Source organism: Rhinoderma darwinii, chromosome 5 (genome assembly GCF_050947455.1).
Source record: "Rhinoderma darwinii isolate aRhiDar2 chromosome 5, aRhiDar2.hap1, whole genome shotgun sequence".
NCBI lineage: Eukaryota > Metazoa > Chordata > Amphibia > Anura > Rhinodermatidae > Rhinoderma > Rhinoderma darwinii.
In genome coordinates, this window is record NC_134691.1 from 92101625 (window position 1) to 92121351 (window position 19727).

General features: G+C 42.1%; 2 protein-coding genes across 5 annotated transcripts in view; one reads left to right on the forward strand and one right to left on the reverse strand.

Annotated features, from left to right (window-relative positions):
* The first annotated feature begins 6816 nt into the window (after window positions 1-6816).
* On the forward strand, window positions 6817-8720 carry CEBPD (CCAAT enhancer binding protein delta). The gene has a single exon (XM_075826269.1). It carries the CDS (start codon window positions 6903-6905, stop codon window positions 7761-7763), a length of 861 nt encoding a protein of 286 aa, XP_075682384.1. The 5' UTR covers window positions 6817-6902; the 3' UTR covers window positions 7764-8720.
* Window positions 8721-9828: 1108 nt separating this feature from the next.
* The window catches only part of SPIDR (scaffold protein involved in DNA repair), a 551620-nt gene continuing 541721 nt past the window's right edge, over window positions 9829-19727 (reverse strand). For all 4 annotated transcript variants that reach the window (XM_075826268.1, XM_075826266.1, XM_075826267.1 and 1 more), the window contains 4 exons: window positions 16254-16347; window positions 12935-13049; window positions 12094-12147; window positions 9829-10052 (listed from right to left, as the gene is read on the reverse strand). In XM_075826268.1, coding sequence (XP_075682383.1) covers window positions 9924-10052; window positions 12094-12147; window positions 12935-13049; window positions 16254-16347 — 392 coding nt within the window. In that variant the 3' untranslated portion in view covers window positions 9829-9923. The remainder of the gene's footprint in view (window positions 10053-12093; window positions 12148-12934; window positions 13050-16253; window positions 16348-19727) is intronic.

Consider the following 19727-nt stretch of genomic DNA (forward strand, 5'->3'; position numbering starts at 1 on the left):
TTGGTGGTTTTCATTTTTTTTTTATTATATTGCAACCTAAAATTAAACTGGATTTTAAACTTGATTTTACAAAATAGACCTAACAACATATTCCAAATTGTTACAGTGGGATGAAAAAAAATACCTTGTTTTAAAAAGAAAAAAAAAAAGAAAAACATTTGTGAGTGTATATGTATTCACCCCGTTTGCTGTGAAACCCATAAATAAGGTCTGGTCAAACAAACCAACTAACGTCAGAAGGCCTCATTTACACGAACGTGATATACGTCCGTGCGACTCGTGTGCTTTTCACGCGGGTAGCACGGACCTATACAAGTCTATGGGGGCATGCAGACAGTCCGTGAGTTTTGCTCAGCGTGAGTGCGCTGAAAAAAACTCACGACATGTTCTAAAATTCTGCGTTTTTCGGGCATCACGCACCCATTGAAGTCAAAGGGTGCGTGAAAACCACGAAGGTCGCACGGAAGCACTTCCGTGTGAACTGCGTGATTCGCGCAAGAGCTGTCAAACTGAATGTAAACAGAAAAGGACCACGTGCTTTTCTGTTTACAAACATCCGAACGGAGTGTCTTAGAGATGAGCGAACCGAACTTCACCGGGTTCGGCCAAACTCGTTTTGACCGAACCCGGCAGGAGACAGTCACTGTCCAGGGTGCTGAAAGAGTTAAACTGGTTCAGCACCCTGGACAGTCACTTCCGATCCCAATATACGTGAACGTGTTAAAAAAAAAAGAAAAGTTCTGACTTACCGATAACTCCTGGGTTCTTCCTCCAGTCTGACCTCCCGGGATGACAATTCAGTCCAAGTGACAGCTGCAGCCAATCACAAGCCAAGCACAGGCTGCAGCGGTCACATGGACTGCCGCGTCATCCAGGGAGGTGGGGCCAGATGTCACCAAGGACGCGTCACCAAGGCAACGGCCGGGAAGTTCTCGGTAAGTACGAACCTCTTTTTTTTTAAACAGGTTACTCGATATGGTGATCGGAATTCACTGTCGAGGGTGCTGAAAGAGTTACTGCCGATCAGTTAACTCTTTCAGCACCCTGGACAGTGACTGACGTCGACTAGCCTCATCTCTATGATGGCGGCTGTGCGAAAATCACGCAGCCGCGCATCATACACTGATGACACACGGAGCTGTCAAGCGCCTTTTGCGCACGCCAAACGCTGCGTTTTTTGGCGTGCGCAAAACGCACACGCTCGTGTAAATAAGGCCGAAGTCACATAATTAGTTGTATAAGGTCCCTTTTGTGTGAAATCAAAGAGTCACATGACCTGTCATGTGATGTCAGTATAAATACACCTGTTCTGAAAACCACCCTGGTCTTCAAACGCACTAAGAAAGCAACATGAAGACCAAGGAGCTCTCCAAACAGGTCAGAGTCAAAGCCGTACAATTTATGGAAGAGTGGCCATAAAAAAAGCCACAGCTTAAAGAAAAACAAAAGAAGGTTCTGAGTTTGCAAGTAGCACGTGGCAGACTCCACAAACACATGGAAGAGGTTTCTTTGGCAGATGAGACCTAAGTAAACTTTTTGGCCATCATGGGAAATGCTATGTGTGGTGCAAACCCAACACTTACCATCACCCCAAGAACATCATTCCCACAGTAAAGTATGGTGGCAGCATCATGCTGTGGGGATGCTTTTCATTGGCAGGAACTGGAAAATTGGTCAGGATTGAAGGAAAGATGGATGGCAGTAAATACAGAGATGTGAGACTGGGACAAAAGATTACCTTCCAGCAGGACAATGACCTTAAATATACTGCTAAAGCCACATTGGGGGGGGGTTGGGGGGGGGGTTTAAGGGGAAACATTAAAATGTCTTGGATTGGCCTAGTCAAATCCCAGACCTCAATCCAATTGAGAATCTGTGACATGTGACATGACTTGAAGACTGTTCTACACCAACGTAACACAGCAGTTCTGCCTGGAAGAGTGTGTAAAAACCCCAGTGTCTAAATGTACTAAGCTAATAGAGCCATATCCCAAGAGACTTGTATCTGTAATTCCAGCAAAAGATGACTCCACAAAGTATTGACTTTCAGGGGGTGAATACTTACGCAAATTAAGTTCTGTGCTTATTGTCTTAATTATTGTTTGTCACAGTACAAATACTTTTAATCTTCAAGGTGGTAGGCATGTTGTATAAATCACATGGTACAAACCCCCCCCCCCAAAAAAAAATTTGATTTTAACTCTAGGTTGTAACGCAACAAAACAGGAAAAACAAGGGGATACATACTTTTGGATTGCACAGTATATTGTTTTATTTCTTAAAGCAAGATAGTGAAACATATTCTTTTTTTTTTTTCTAATCTATTTTTATTTTTGGATTGGAGATTTTTTTTATTCTTTTTTCTGTGCATGATTATGGGAGCAGCCATCCTGCCTTAGCTGCTGTTAACAGCATTTAGAGAAACTCACAGCTCTCTTTCCTAAGGGTATGTTCACATGGCTTATTTATGGACGTAATTCGGGCGTTTTACGCCTCGATTTATGTCCGAAAATGCGCCTCGATAGCGTTGGCAAACATCTGCCCATTCATTAGATCAGCCTCATACACTTCTCATTGTTCCAGCCCAGCATGATCCACAGCAGAGTGTGATTGTGCAGTGAAAGAAGCTGGAACAATGAGAAGTGCAGGACGCTGATTGGTCAGTCTCATACACTCCTCTGTACAACGCCCAGTTGGTAAAAAGTAAAAACACGCCCAGTTGTCCATTGAGAAACTCATAAGCATAAATCTAAACTAGCTCATAACTTGCTCAAAAATTATCGTTTTTCAAAATAAAATCAACTGCTGTTATCTACATTACAGGGCCGATCAGATTATGTAGGAGACAGGACACTTATAATCTGGTGACAGAGCCTTTTTAAGGGTAGATTTACAGGGGCCAATGATTGGGTAAACGACTGTTCGTCCAAACAGGCCATCGATCAACCGATAAATGAGAAAACGCTCATTTCTCGGCTGATTGCATCTTTCATGCAGCCCTAAAAATAATAGCTGTCGACCGGATTCAGAAACAATTTCTACGTCAAGTTTAACATTATTTCTACAATACATGAATGTGCTTCTTTTTAATTTCTATAAACTATATCTGGAAAATGATCTAGCCCATACATGCACTGCGGCAACTGTCTGGTAAATGCCGCAATGTATTTCTCTCACAACCAACGCTACACAAATGAACAGACATTAGAAAAGCGTCTACAATTATATACACACATAACATTGTATAATTACCATTAGATTGGACATCCACAGTGTGACAGGCGGGGACTCAGGCCTTGTATAGCCATGGAGTGCGTCTGATGATCAATATCATACACATTGGAAAACCAATTAGTGATTATGTATTCCTTTCCCATTCTCATACAGTAAAAGGCTACCAGAAGACTAGTCAGTTATAATATTCATTGAATCTTTAGGATTTTCTCATTCAGTAAATTGTGAAGAATGACACCTCAATTACCTTATCTTAATAAGATTACTGTAAAAAGAAAAGCGTATGCTGATCTCAAAGTGCTGTATATTATTGAAAGAGTAATATCCCATATGCTACCGCTATACACTGGATCCTGGTATCAGATAATTACATCCACTTTGAGTAGAAGACATTGAGTCCAAGTTATAAAGTTCTGGAATAATGTGTGAATGATACTTTAAACCAGACATGTTCATAAACACCAGCAACAAGATAGCAACCTGATAAAGATGAGGGCAGACATCCCTGGAGAGAGACACTCTTCTTGGCTCTTAGCAGGGATTAACGGTCAGCAGGGGGGAGCTGTCTGCCATATAAACTAGTGGTCCTGGTGAGAAACTGTCTGCTGTCATTGCAAGAAAAACAAGGAAAATGCACTTTAAATGAAGGCTTCACAAGATTATGAGTAAAAACTACATTTACATTTCTTCATATACACTTACATAAACAGGCCATGGATTATGAGCCACAGTAGTCCAGGTACAGATTGTGCGCTATGAGATTATTATTTTTTTTTTAAATTGACCAGATTGCAGAATCTAGCGGTGAGCTTACAACCACAGTATACAATAGGTGTAGTGTGTCCTTTGTAACTTCTCTGCTCCTCTTCATAGACTTGGTCAGTAGGTAGAGCTGGATAGTCATAATATGTATTGAGCTAATTTGGGAAATGTATTCTGTTGTGAAAATTATGCCAATAATGACAAACATTTGACTGGTGCTTTAGAAAGCAGAGGGAAAAGTCATTCAGTCTACAATAAGTCTCCAACTTCAAAAACATTACAGAGTCTGCACTAGCATTTATGTTGTACTTAGTCTCAGAACAGAAATCTTTTACTTTGAACTGAAGGGTAAGACCGTTAACAAAAGCGACTATAAACATGAAGCTTGAAAATGGGCTATTCTGCTGGCATCAACAAACCTGGAAGTCGTTTTTCTCCTTGTAAAGAATACATGCAAAGAGAGGCCTCTGCAGTGAATTACCCATGAGAGATTTATGGGATCAGTGCCCAGTTAACAGTCAGTCAGGAAGTCGCATGTCCAGATTATATCACTAGTCATTCCAAGATGTGTACAGGTGGATTAGACGTGTAGGCCTCATGTACACGACTGATTAAGGATCAGCCCTAGAAATCTATGGGCCCATACTGCACCTCCACGTGTATTGTATTACGGTGGTATTATGCCATTAAAGCATTGCTTCTATAGGAGAATACTTGGTACAAAGAGTGTCTATAGCTCCATAATACTCCCATTGACCCTGCTGAGAATTTTTTTATTTAGATGTCTTTATTGTGGTAAATATAAAAGATTTTTGGCATAACATTGACCGGTCTTATATAGGTGGTCACGTGTATATGGTGGTCACGTGCACTGTTCTGTATTCTTCATGGTTTTAAAGGTGTAATTCTGTTGAAGACATAATCATTCTATCATTATGCGTAGAAAAGGTTAAGTGCCTAGAGTATTGCTTTATGTTGTCTGTGCTTTCTGTTCTGTAGAGGAGAACATGCTGTGCTTTAGATTATATACACACCCGTTCTGGTACAATAAAGGTCAGAATATCTCACAGTAATGATTCATATAGAATTTCACTAACATGTTTATCACATCACTGGGCTGAATACTACAGGTGAGTGCCCACTACGGTGCCCCTTCTTTCTACTATTACCTATGAACACAATTACTATGTGTTATACCTATGACTACCACACTTTGGGGTGCACTTACATGTACAACTTTCTGACCAATTTATCTCCATACAGACCAATATCAATCAAATTGAAATCAGTCTCGTATGCCAAAAAACTGTACTAACCTGCTTACAAATATTTGTCTGCCAGTCACCATTATCACCAAGATTGCAGCATGTAAACCGCATCCGAAAGGCATCTCCATTATAGGGAACAGGAAGGTTTGATTTTGCTATAGCCGGTTATACACCTAAGATAGCGGACTCCCCCACTTGAAGCGGCTGAGCGTACATGCTTGAAATATCACATTCCCGACCCTCTTTTCCCATCTGCCATCAGGGGACATAAACATTGTGATGATCGCAAAAAAAACCAACCATGATTGAAATTTTGGACCTGCCCCGCTGCCCATGGCCTCAGCCATTCTGATAAACTGTCTGTTGTTGATATTTTGATTCTGTAATGTAACAAGTCAAGCGGCTCCGAGCTGGAAGTTCGCATGTAGGCAGGAAGCCTGGGGTTAGAAATGCCACTTGTACAAACTAATGGACAGGCGTTTGTTGGGAATTTGGGAAGAAATGAGATTTGAACAAGGTTGGGGCTCTACCTCACTACTTTACACACGTAACCGCTTTACCTTCTACCCGAGAACTGAGAGGGACTGGGCAGTGGTCCTTAGACTCCCTGCCCCCGCCTGTATGGCTCTTACCACACTCTCTAGGCATACACTCAGATTTTTGTGCATCAGATTCGCATAAGAATTCGCCTCATTGTCTTTATTGGGGACTATGCTACTTATTTGTACCACAGCTGAATTTTTTACTGCGGTGCCGATAAAAATGTGCAAAGGTAAAAGGAAGGTAACGTTTTTTAGAAGTGGCTCAAAAACTGCATCAGAATCGAATTCCAGCCTTGCAGCTTCTATATGGGCACACAAATCCCGTATGACAAGTGAAATGGCGCCATATGCATAAAAGCTACAAGATGTGCCAGTCATTATGCAGAATATGAAAGTATGTGACCACTTCTGCCATGGCGCTCGCCGCTCAGCTCTGTGGTCATTGTTTCTCTAGAAAAGTGACAGAAAAAGTTAATAAATCTGTCGCATGGCGCGTCCTCTTTTACTGACAAAAAGACGACAATATTTGTTCGTGTCAACATAAATGTGGCATCTTCCCCTTATTTTATTTCTTTTTTTAAGTGCCATTTTCTGGCATAATTGTACTGATAAATCTTCACCAACGAGTCGGGAATGTACAGCAGCAAATATCTGTCACGGCTTCTCTCGTGTGACATGTTCCTCATACAAACAGAAGAAATTACTTCTCGACCCAAATAAAAAAAACTTCTACATGAAATCTCCACAGACTGCGTTGTAAGTGCAGCGCGCGTTAAATTTCACCACACCAGCCCGGTCTCCACAGCTCTGAGCCCCGAACGGGTTAAGACGTCTGTAGGTGAAGGATGGAACTGCTCCAGCCCCGCACACTCACCACCTCCCTCCTTCCCTCCCAGGACGTCAATGCGGGCGGGGAGGGAGACGGGAAGTATATATCCAGCTGTAGAGCACTCTGCGCTCACTGACAGCAGCAACAGATACAGCGGCTACACACCGCAGCGACACACAGCGGCCAGCCAGCGCACTACACGGTCCTGTGACAGCTGATCCTGAGAGCTCGGTGCCATCTCCTGTACCATCTTCACCAGTCACTCACATGAGCACCCTGTCCATGAGCCTGGAGCCGCGCTGTGTGTCTCCCTATGCCGCCTGGTGCATGGAGCCCACCAACTTCTACGAGCAGAGAGTGAGCAGCTCGCCTACTCTCTGCAAGCCTCGTGCCATGTGCGAGGACACGGAGCCCCCTGTGAGCAGCAGCAGCCTGGCAGAGTTGAGCGCAGCCACTGCCATCTATGATGATGAGAGCGCTATAGACTTCAGCTCCTACATAGACTCCATGTCCTCGGTGCCCAACCTGGAGCTGTGTAACGACGAGCTGTTTGCGGATTTATTCAACAACAACCATAAGAGTGGCGGCGACCGGGGGGAGTGTGGAGGCGACTACCTGAGCGGCCTCCTGGCACCTCAGCACCCGGGCAAGATGCAAGTGTCTCAGCTCAAGAAAGAGCCCGCGTGGATTGACAGAGACATCTCGTCCTCCCTGCCCTGTCAGATTGCCACCTGTGCCCAGACCAGCATGAACCTTCAGCCCACCCCGCCCACCTCCCCGGAGCCCTCCAGTTCCGCCAGCTCTGCGTGCCCTTCCCCTGCCTCATCTACAGCCACCACCAAGGACAGGACGGGCAAAAAGAACTTGGACCGCTTCAGCCCCGAGTACCGGCAGCGCAGGGAGAGGAACAACATAGCGGTGAGAAAGAGCAGGGACAAGGCAAAGAAGAGGAACGTAGACATGCAGCAGAAACTGCTCGAGCTCTCCACCGAGAACGACAAGCTGCACAAGAGGATCGACATGCTCACAAGGGATCTAACCAACCTAAGACACTTCTTCAAGCAGCTGCCCCCCGCGGCCACCGCCGGCACCTTCCTCTCCAGCCTGGGGGGCATAGACTGCCGGTAACCTGCACCAAGCACAAGGACTGTGATAATACCCAACTCTGAATACCTCAGCCCGGCAGAGAGCTCCACTGAGCAGGGAGGGCTGAACTCTGCACAGCCACCCACATGCTGGGACTTTAAGACTGAGCCAACACCAGACTGTTTTATATTATTATAGTGCAATAAAGCTGTGTTACCAATATCCTGCAGAAGGGACTGGGAGCGGTGGTCCCTAATGCCCCTTGTGTGCCAGTCAGACAGCTTGCCTTGTCCTCTTTGGCATTCAATGTATCAATCAAGTGCCATAGATCTGGCTTCCTATCAAGTATTGTAGGTAAAGGTGCAGGGGTGCCAGCACTTTTCTATATTACCTGCTGGATGTGATGCAGCTGATAGATATACACAGGCTTCTGCCTGGCATACATGCTGGGAGGTACGAACTGTAGCCTGGGCATGGACTGTTGTGTGCTATGGAGCCCTCTCATCAGTACCTGTTGCTTGTTACTTGTCCTGGTTCTTGTATTGTCCTGCTAGAGCCCATGTGGAGCCATCCCAGTAGCAGAAGCATTTGACATGTTCTGTTAGTGCCTTACTTGGCTGAAGCAGCCTTTAGCTGGAAGTACTGTATGGGGAAGGCACATTTTGGGCAGTGCCAAATGGAAATTGTGCTGGTCTTCAGTTTCTCTATTGAATGTGTAGCCAATAATCGTGCTACCCCTGGAAATATAGAACTATAAATATATTATATATATGTATTTTCCTTTCTATAAAACAAAGCTAAAACATTTCCCTTAAATTATTTTTGTAATTTTAGTTTTCTATACCCTGTATTGATGCAGCTATGGTACATTTGTTAAGTGATTTCTGAGACAAAAGACTTTGTATTGTAGATATTAGGGACAGAGAATGAGCATGCTCAACTTTTTATATGATCCTTTTTACAGCATTTTTAAGAATAAAAACGTAAAATGCACCAATACTTGTGTCTATGGTTTATTGCTAATGCATGTGGGGTGCAATGTATTTTGGGTGAAATGTAATATCTTCTATCAGGATAGTTTGGGAGTTACATATACAGATGTAGTAGAGTTATATTTATACATTCTCTCTGCAGCAGCAGTAGGTTCTCCTGTGTAAAACCACAAATCATGAGTTGTGCCAAATGACAAACTCAGCTCTTTTTCATCTGTCCTGACACATTTGTAACACACACATCACCACTATTCTGGTTAATCAATAACTTAAAAAGACTGCATCAGGCCATTCGAACCTGCGAGAAGATAATAAACAGAATATGTGCAGCCAGGTGGATCAGGCAGGAATGCCAGGTCATGCACAGCTCTTCTATACGGCGTACATGAGGTGACAACTGCTAAAAGGGATAAACGTCAAAAGCGGTCATGTGATCATCCCAAGCACTGTAGAAGTAAACCAGTATTAACAACATTTCTTAAAATGCTTATTTACTGCAAAATTATGGTATTATTCTCTGGTATCATTCATTTCAAAACATATTGATGGACATATCTTTCAGTGCTCGTCTAATAACTGGTGGAAGTCTGGTAAACATAGGATAAACCCATCCCCCATGATGGAAATTTGTAAAACTCTTGGTTCTGAAAGCTAATAGAATCACTGCCACAAAACGAGTTTGTAGCATAATGTGAACAGTTTTTCATCGTGTTCGCAGCGTATTACTTTATACACAGGTCATAATAATGGTGTATTAGTGCAGCTTACACATACAGTACTTGTCAATTCTGTGCTGTAGCTGAAGCAACAGGCCATAAGAGGTACACAGAGCATTTACCCCACAACAAAAATCCCCAAAAATACCAGGTAAAAAAATTGCGCAGGTCGTTAACACATTCTATTCAGTGGTTTCCATATAACAGCATATTCTGGGAAAGGTGGGGGACAACAAATACGGTCACCGCCATTACACCTCCCACAGGGGTGCTTACCCAGCTTTTATCAAAAAAGACAGGGGCAAAGGCTTTTAAATGTAGCAAAATGTCTTCTCTTGTTTGTTTTGTTTTCCTGCTTGTTGACTCTATGGGATATTTCACTCAACAAACACAAATGAATCACATCTGAAAATGGCTTTAATTTACAGTCTCATTGCTGTACACAAAATCAGAGGCTCCTCTATGAAAGTCCAAGAATAGTGTGGGTCCATTGGTCATTGATCGTCACTGGATCCGGCTTGTATTAGACTGATCTCCTCCAGGCACACTATGTTGGCCACACAATGGACGTAGCAGGGGAGTGGGCCCAGCTCCTTCCCCAGGACAGTGCTCACCTCGTAGCGCTGCAGATAAAAGGGATGTACGCTCAGCAAACAGCACTGTACGTTGTGTTCAAAGCAGCACAGAATGCAGATAAAAATCACGCAGCAATGTCCTCTCCCAGTTTATGGCTTTTACAACCCAGACAGTGGAGTACAGGTAAGCCAAGAACCTGCTGGATTATTACACAATGTCTGCTGCTGATAAATCCATGAGATTTCTTTCCACACAGTCATACTGCTGCTTATCAGTGAATGGTCATTACTGCTAGCAAAGGTTACACAGCTAACTGTACATTGCTCATTAATATTATCACATTAACCTATTACTTTTTCCATGTACTCTACTGAATATAATAACCAGCAAAAGCAAACACAAGAGCCAACAAATGGAATGAGCTTAGCAAATCGTGCACAATTGGATCACATCTGACTTTGGACTGCTACAAATAGCCGTAGTCCACCTGTGTGATCCATCCTTTTTTCTTTTTATTCCATTTGGTGGCATGATGACATTGTGTCAAACGGTTCCATCATTACAGGAGGACTATCATGCTGCAAATGTATCAAGATATTCTTCCAAACAGATGATATTTAACTAACTCGCTGATCTGGAGATGAACAACTATTCATTTGCAGAGCTAGACAAGTAAAGGGGGTTTTAAACTGGGCAATTATCGGGCAAACAATCGTTCACAGAAGGCTCGTTTCCAATAATTGCCCTGTGTAAACAGGGCAGCGATCAGCAGATGAACGACGAGCAAACGCTCGTTCATCTGCTGATGGTATCGTTTTAAAAAAGTAAAATATTATCATTGTCAGCAGCAGCACATCTCCCTGTGTAAACCGAGAGACGCACTGCCGACATGATAATAATGTATGGGGGACGAGGAATCAGAGTGATGACCGCTCGTCCCCATACATAGCTCCTTGTGACAGATGAAACCAAGCGCCGATCAAGGAGCTGTCTTGTTGATCGGCGCTCGTTGCACCAGCTAAAATTGGCCTTAAGGCTGGATTCACACGAGCATGTTCGGTCCGTAATGGACGGAACGTATTTCAGCCGCAAGTCCCGGACCGAACACACTGCAGGGAGCCGGGCTCCTAGCATCATAGTTATGTACGACGCTAGGAGTCCCTGCCTCTCCATGGAACTACTGTCCCGTACTGAAAACATGATTACAGTACGGGACAGTTGTCCTGCAGAGAGGCAGGGACTCCTAGCATCGTACATAACTATGATGCTAGGAGCCCGGCTCCCTGCAGTGTGTTCGGTCCGGGACTTGCGGCCGAAATACGTTCCGTCCTTTACGGACTGAACATGCTCGTGTGAATCCAGCCTAAGAGTACCCTGTGACTCAAACTCCCTTTATTTGACCTGATAATGTACTTCAGAATTACAGTACTTTAGAAAACGGATGAATGAATCCTATAGGGGCTAAAAAGAGAACTATTGGGAATCATTGCTTGACATCCCCTCAAAATGCAAACAATGAAACTAAAAAACACCACAACACACTATGGGAGATTATTTACTAACATTATCCTCCCACCATTGTGAAATTTTAATGTATAGTGAACCATATTCCACAACATGGTGCACACCTTTAGGGAATACAATGCAGCTACTGAACATTGGCAGGTTGTACCTACTGCTGTTCTGAGGAGACAGTAACAATAAAATACCAGTGATTTGTGACTTCCTCCCTTTACCTTTCACATTATCAGAAATTGTTGGCAGAGGTATCGGGGGACTCAAGTGCCAAAATCTATTTTTTTAAGTTATGAACTTAGATGTGATTGATATTAGCTGGATCCTGTGTGTCAGACATGCAGGAGCTTCTCTTAGCTGAACTGTCAGTTCAGCTGTACTGACGGAATCATCTGAGAGAACGATAAAGCTTCTATGTATACAGTATAGATAGAAGTTGTATCTTAAAAAGTAGAATTATTTTTTTTTTTTTTATAAAAGTTGCTTATCATACAACATTCATTTAATAAAAAGAAAAAAAGGTGCACATAGCCTTTCAGTAAAGCATGATCAAACTAACCAAACAAGACTTACCCCATCTTCACTGGAGGAAGAACCCAAAATAGAGGAAATAGTCTCTTCACATATCTGTAGGAAAAATGTATACACATATTAAACATTTTAATATTTGCCAATTGTCAGCATCTGGAGTGGTCCCTGTAGCAGCATCAGCACCATGGTGTGACTAAGCCTTCATGTCCTAGTCAAATGTAGGATGGAACTCTGTTAAGAAGATGTAGATTTGTATAGAAGATTTATTAAAAGCTACAATTAACGTGTGATCCTATGTGTAGCGACAATAGCTTTGTGTAAATAAAGCGATCATTTTTAGCTGACAATAATAACTATACCTAAAATTAATGTGATGTGTTAAACATTTTTGTCATTCAACAAGCCAAACTGTTATGATCGCCGCATGGGAACAGGAGTCTTTTTCAGTTGTGAACACAGGGATGACTGGCCTTCCAATGTAAGACTGTGAGCAATATTCAAGGAATCCTTTACATCCAATTGAAAAAATTATTTTATATAACAATTCTTTATGCTACTACTGACCAAGCCTGGAGTCTAATGCGCCTGGAAGAGCCCGGAGCTTGTACCGCAGTGCGATGAGTCTCTAAGGCTCCATACTACATGCTCCACCGTATGGTACCTCCATAAGGCACCATATTACAGAGAAACGATGCCCTAGAAGTATTGCTGAATATCTGCTTATTATAGCATCCGATGGAGGATGCCATCTCCATATGAAATCCAGGACATATGGTGGTACAGTAGGGTCCCATTGTCTGCTATGGGTGCCATATTACATGTACTTGGGGCCTAAGTCCCTTCATGATTCACAGTCTTCATTATTGAAAAAAACACAACTTACTTTTAGTCTTACTTTACATTGTGGCCTTGTTTGACATTGTAGAAATACTTCAAGTTGCATCCTGATAACTGGAGAGCGCACATCAATACTGCACTGACAACAGTAAAATGAGCATCTGGCAGAAAAAACAACAAGAAACAGTGACCGAGAAATACATTCCTAGCTTATAAGCAACTTTGAGAGGATATAAGACATCCAAACTGTTCTGTTACACGGTCATCATCTTCATTTTAAGAAACCTACATGGCACAACACATGCCATGAAATTCACTGTTTTGTATGGCTTTCCATATCCCATACGACTCTTCTTGTTGACGTATTCAAAAGTTTTCTCTGATCAACTTATTATTAAAAATGAAATCATGCCACCTGTTGGCATCATTATGGACTTTATTGCCCGATACACATTTTTCAGGACTTACATTTAACTGATTGGCTCGTAAATGCTGCATTGTTTAGTCAAATAGAAACTGAAGGGCAATTTAACCCAGTTGTGGTCTGCCTACACTACAGATAATGGGCTGCTGCTTTACATCTTTGAGTAGCCCGGGACTAAGTAAGTACGCCCAGTATGATCTCTAGTTGTGAACAGTCTGTAAAACTTACAGTAAATACAAACATTTCTCATGCCCTCACTATATAGATGGCACAGGAGTTAATGTTCTGCAATTTTAGTGCCACTGACACAATAGGGAATCTTTGGCACAACATCAGTGTCCCATCTCCCCCTAACAAGTTTTCAGCATGTCACACACTTTGATCTTCTACAATAGACATTCCTGTAGTGCCACTGGCACCACATGTATTGAACTACTAGAGTCCTAATTTGTCTTGGAAAAGCATAAGAAAGGCTCAAATTCCACTGTGAGATGATAGCGCAGCGCATGTTTATCTCTGAACATAAGTATTGATTGTTGAGGGGATGTTGAACCTGCCATGAATAATTCACCAACAAGTAACTGAAAACACCGGAGAACAGGCCTAGCAGTCTGTACCCGGATGCTGCTTTTGCCATTATGAAAAAGTATTTATAGTGAAGTGTATTCCTATGGAGAATGGGGTAATTACTTCATTGTCGACTCCCACGGCCCATAAGAAACCTAATTATTTATTCTATTCTAGAAACACAGTGGCAACATTAAATTGGTTATTGGCAGAAAAAAAAACAGCCAACTTTATGTGAACAAGGCATAGTTCAGACTGCATAACATTTGTGGAAGGCCATGGACTGAATTTTACAAGTATTGCAACTTTCTGAAAAAATAAAACACAGCTTGATATAAGTAACATAGACACTAGTTGAAACAGAGGATCCATTTATAAAAACAAAATTACGATGAGAAATAGAAATGGCATATGATACCACCAACCATGCGGCACCTGAACTCCAGGTGCCACATCATCTCTTTCAGCATGGGAATACTTTTAAAGCCCACATTCAGCGTATGCGACAGGAAAGACTCCCGACTTATATCTCTAATGAGCCCTCAGACTTTTGCCAAAGCATGGCCAGTATACGCCAGGACACCATTGCCTCAACTATATTGAAAAGCAAAGTCAACTATGCTTATCAATAGAACTGTGTGAAAAAAAAAAGTTGTAATAGAAGTCAATGGCAGAAGTATGAGTAAGGTTAAATACAACGGGCACATACTTTCAGCAGACTGTTTCAAACAGCCCATTGACATTGAACATAATCCCCAAATTTGTTGTGGACCAAGCCTTCTTTCAAATGTATTTTTCATTGGATCATGTATATTGCAGGCTGAATGGAGTGAACGTTATACTAGCCATAGATATGTTGTCAGATAAACGATCATTGAGCTAACAGCTATCAGCAATGACTTCTCCTATGAGGAGACCGATAAGCAACTCCCAGACATCTCTAGCGGTGCTTACCTCAGGAAAAGAAACAGAATTTGGCAGCAGTGAGTGGCTCGGTGCAGATAGGCGTGAGGCAGTGATGTCATCGCTCCAGTCTGCGCCGAGTCACACAGACCAGAGAAGCAAAGGGATCTCCTCCACTCGCCGTTGGAACAGGGTTAGGTGAATATGTATTTTATTATTTTTGTTAGGCATTATTGGGGCTGAGTGGGGGCAGCTGTGGGGGCATTATAATGCGTTGGGGCAACTGCGGGGCATTATAATGTGAGGGCGCAGCTATGTGGTGCATTATACTGCGTGGGGGCAGTTATAGGGCATTATGCTGTGAGAGGGCAGCTATGGGAGCATTGTACTGTGCGGGGGCAGTTATCGGGGCATTATACTGTGAGAGGGCAGCTATGTGGGCATTATACTGTGTGGGGCAGCTCTGGGGCATTATACTGTGTGGCAGGCAGCTATATGGGCCTTATAATAGGTGGGGGCATGGGGCAGCTAGGGTGGCCTTTATACTGTGTGGAGGGCAGCTATGGATGCATTATACTGCTGGGGGCAGCTATAAGGGAATTATACTGTGTAGGGGGGCACTATGGGGCATTATACTGTGTGGGGATCACTATGGGGCATTATACTGTGTGGGGATCACTATGGGGCATTATACGGTGTGGGGGCCCTATGGGGCATTATACTGCGTGAGGCAGCTATGGGGCATTATACTGAATGAGAGGCACTATGGGGAATTATACTGTTTTTGAGGAAAGCTATAGGGGCATTATATTGTGTGAGAGGCACTATGGGGAATTATACTGTGTGGGGGCAGCTATGAGGGGCATTATACTGTATGGGGGCATTATACTGCGTAGGGGCAGCTATGGGGCATTATATTGTGTGGGGCACTATGCGGGCATTATACTGTGTGGGGGCAGCTATGAGGGGCATTATACTGTATGGGGGCATTATACTGCGTAGGGGCAGCTATGGGGCATTATATTGTGTGGGGCACTATGTGGGCATTATACGGTGTGGGGGCAGCTATGAGTGGCATTATACTGTATGGGGGCATTATACTGCGTTGGGGCAGCTATGGGGCATTATATTGTGTGGGGCACTATGCGGGCATTATACTGTGTGGAGGCACAGTATAATAATTCCGGTTTCCTTCTTCTTTTTTTTTTTAAACACATTTGTTGTTAGCCAAGGGGAAGAGGTGGTTTGTAACTGTGAAATGCCTATTTAACAGAACTTATTATTATTATTATTAATAATAATAATAATAATAATAATAATAATGATAATAACAACTATAATAAGGTAAAAAGAATTCTACATCAGTTGCACTTAAAAGGAATGGCTGTTCTGCTCTTCCTCAAGCAAGCTCAGATATTTTCTACAATGTCAGCTTATACGTAATGTTAATAAGCAGCAAAAGAAATGTTACCTTTTTGGGTTCATTGGTCGCAGTTTATTGCTTCCACAAAGGTTACACACTGGCCAAGAGTAAGATTCTCCCTCATTCACGCCAACAACTATCCCTATAGAAAACATATTAGATTTAGATGGACTTCATAATATATTAATTTGTGTAACATCATATGAAGATCAAACTGCATAAAATAAATTATAAAGTCAGACATGAGGAATATGGACATGGTATAACATATGAAATACAGGTGTGGCAAAGGATAATGATAAAAGAAGACTGCCAACAGGAAAGATACAAGATGACTACTGTACGCACAAGAACACTGTCATTGACTATGCTACAAGCACTGCAGATAACACTTCCACCAGCATTTTTCACACATAATTACTTTCTGAAGGTGGCAAGAAGAAGTAGCAGAGTTAGTGGAGTAACAGATGAATGCGGAATCAGGCTACACAGGGTTTGTTTGTAGTCTTTAACCATGGAGACACATCGGTCTGCATAGAAATTGTATATACAAAACGGTGCATTTTAATCAGACTAAAGACGAAGTTCCTGCTGTTATTTAAGATTGAAAAAGTGTAAATATGCTTTAAACGGCAGAATTGTAAAATATTAACTTTTTTAGTCATATCTAGAATACTGAACACCATTTTACAAGTTGATACATGGATGTTATCTACGTAAAAAGTGGAGTATCTTTAAATATACATTGCTTTTTTAAAAACATTTTGACTGATACCGAATTACAGATTGTGTTATATTCCATTCTCATCCACAGCTGCATTCATAATTCTGCACGCTGTCGAGCTCAGTGTCTATTAAGGCTGGGTTCACACGAGCATGTTCGGTCCATAAAGGACGGAACGTATTTTGGCCGCAAGTCCCGGACCGAACACACTGCAGGGAGCCGGGCTCCTAGCATCATAGTTAGGTACGACGCTAGGAGAACCTGCCTCGCTGCGGGACAACTGTCCCGTACTGTAATCATGTTTTCAGTACGGGACAGTAGTTCCACGGAGAGGCAGGTTCTCCTAGCGTCGTACATAACTATGATGCTAGGAGCCCGGCTTCCTGCAGTGTGTTCGGTCCGGGGCTTGCGGCCGAAATACGTTCCGTCCTTTACGGACCGAACATGCTCGTGTGAACCCAGCCTTAATAGACACTGAGCTCAACAGCGTGCAGAATTATGAATGCAGTTGTGGATGAGAATGGAATATAACACAATCTGTAATTCAGTATCAGTAAAAATATTTTAAAAAAGCAACGGTAATTCTAACAGAACCGTTGCTTTCCGTTTAATCTTTTGATCCTCTCTTCCTCTGATGGAAGAGAGGTAAATGTATACTAACAGTAGTGTGAAAGAAGCCTTAGCCATTAGAAGGTTGTCAAAAGTCAACTGCTCTCAGTAGCAACCAGCAAAAATCTGAATGCAATTTTAGAATATAATGCAGGCTGTAACTCAAATTCACTACAAGATGAGCAATGCCCTGTATATTGGCAAAGCTACTCAAATTTTCTGTAAATTATTTCTATACATAAACTAAAATGATTGTCTAAGAAAAAAATTAAATGCAGCAAACATAATAATTTTCCACATAAAGACAAAGTTGTAGCAAACAAATATATGTAACAAACTAGATGTTAATGTGGAAACAGATATCAACAGTAAAATGTATATCACGAGGATCGGTATTTAATAATGACGTATGTGCTCCCATTTCTAGCACCTACCACCAATATCTCTCCCACCCCAGAGAAATCAATCTTCAAAATAATCTTTTTGCTGGGTATGCAGATAGACAACTTCTGTAAGGTGCATTTTTTTTGCTGTAGTCCAGTCAGTGGTGTAGATAGAATGGGGGCCCATATCAAAGATCAAATATGCCCCCTTGTTAAGGTGCTAGGTTTTGTCACCTAGGACAAAATGGATTTGAGAATTTTTTTTCACCCTACATGCAGAGTAGAGGGGACACAATCTATTTGAGTGGTTTCTGTAATATTGTAGTACATCTGACCTGTTACAAGTGATGTGTGCATAGCTGAATATTTAGCATCTGTGAATTTATGATATTTATTTTATATACTATTCCATCTATCCAGCAGAAGTTACGCAATAAAGTTTAATGAACCGATTTTTTTAATACAGGGCACTATCAATATCAGTATTCACTTGGGATGAACATTGATTTACAGTTAGCTACTAACCTAAAAAGGACCCTAAAGCAATATATGTCCCAAGTCAATATGGAAAGTGACATTCAAAGAGGACGCACTACATCTTCACCTAAAGAGCCTCTGTTACCAATTTACTAATGCGCTATCTCCCAACTAATCTAATAGGCGCTCTAATGCTGAGAACTGCAGTGTGATTTGTTTTAAAAACCGTTTATTATTTGCGAAGTTATGAGCGTTTTTCTAAATATGCTAATTTGGCTATACTTGCCAAGTGGGAGGTTACGTTTTCTTTTCTCTCTGGGCGGTGTAATGTTTTCTGTATGACGCTGTCCAATCAGCGTCATACAGTTCTCCTCATCCCTGCCCAGCAACAGTGTGATCATATAGTATACAGCTTCCATTCCCGAATGTGTATTCAACTGGTGATACCTCCGGTAGATATGGCTATTTGAAGTGATCCCCTTCCCTCCAGCCTCCGTCTCTCACACTGTGTGAAGTAGCTTTGCTCCACCTCAGGAGAATCGCTGGTGTTGACACCCTCTTGTCTAATATAGCCTAATTTGCATATTTAGAAAATAAGCTCATAACTTTTAAAATAATAAACTTTTTGGGACACAATTTTCACTAGAATTATCTGTGTGACATCACCTATTAGATTAGCTAGGAGATAGGACATTACTAAACTACTGACAGATCCTCTTTAAGGCCCTTTTACACCGGCCAATGGTCAGGTAAATGAGTGTTCATATGAATGCTCGTTCTCGATCATTGCCCTGTGTAAGAGCTCGTTCATTGGCAGATCAAATCTTTTATGCAGCTTTAAATTTTATCGTTGTCGGCAGCACATCTCCCTGTGCCAACATGATGCAAATGCATGGGGACGAGCGATCATAGTAGCAATCACTCGTCCCCATACATAACCAATCATTGCTCCATGTGAAAGGAACAAACGAGCGTCGATCAACTAATTGTCCTGTTGATCAGCGCTCAATTTCACAACCCACAATGGCCACTGTAAAAGTACCTTTACACAGCAATTTGCAGAAGATTAGTGCTCAGTTTTGGAGAAAAGGGCACCACAGCTTATAACGCAAAATTAAACGGAGTGGTAAATTCTGCTGCAAGTAGTGTTTTTTATTTATTTTTTACCTGAAATAGGAAGCACACTTTTTTTTTGTACCACACAAGGGCCCCATGTTCTATGATACTGATGAGTGATATATAAGTATTGTATTGTACATTTTTGATATGCCATGAGTAAGGACACGAGTGTTGTCCGAAACACATAGGCAAAACTTCCATTGCAACCAC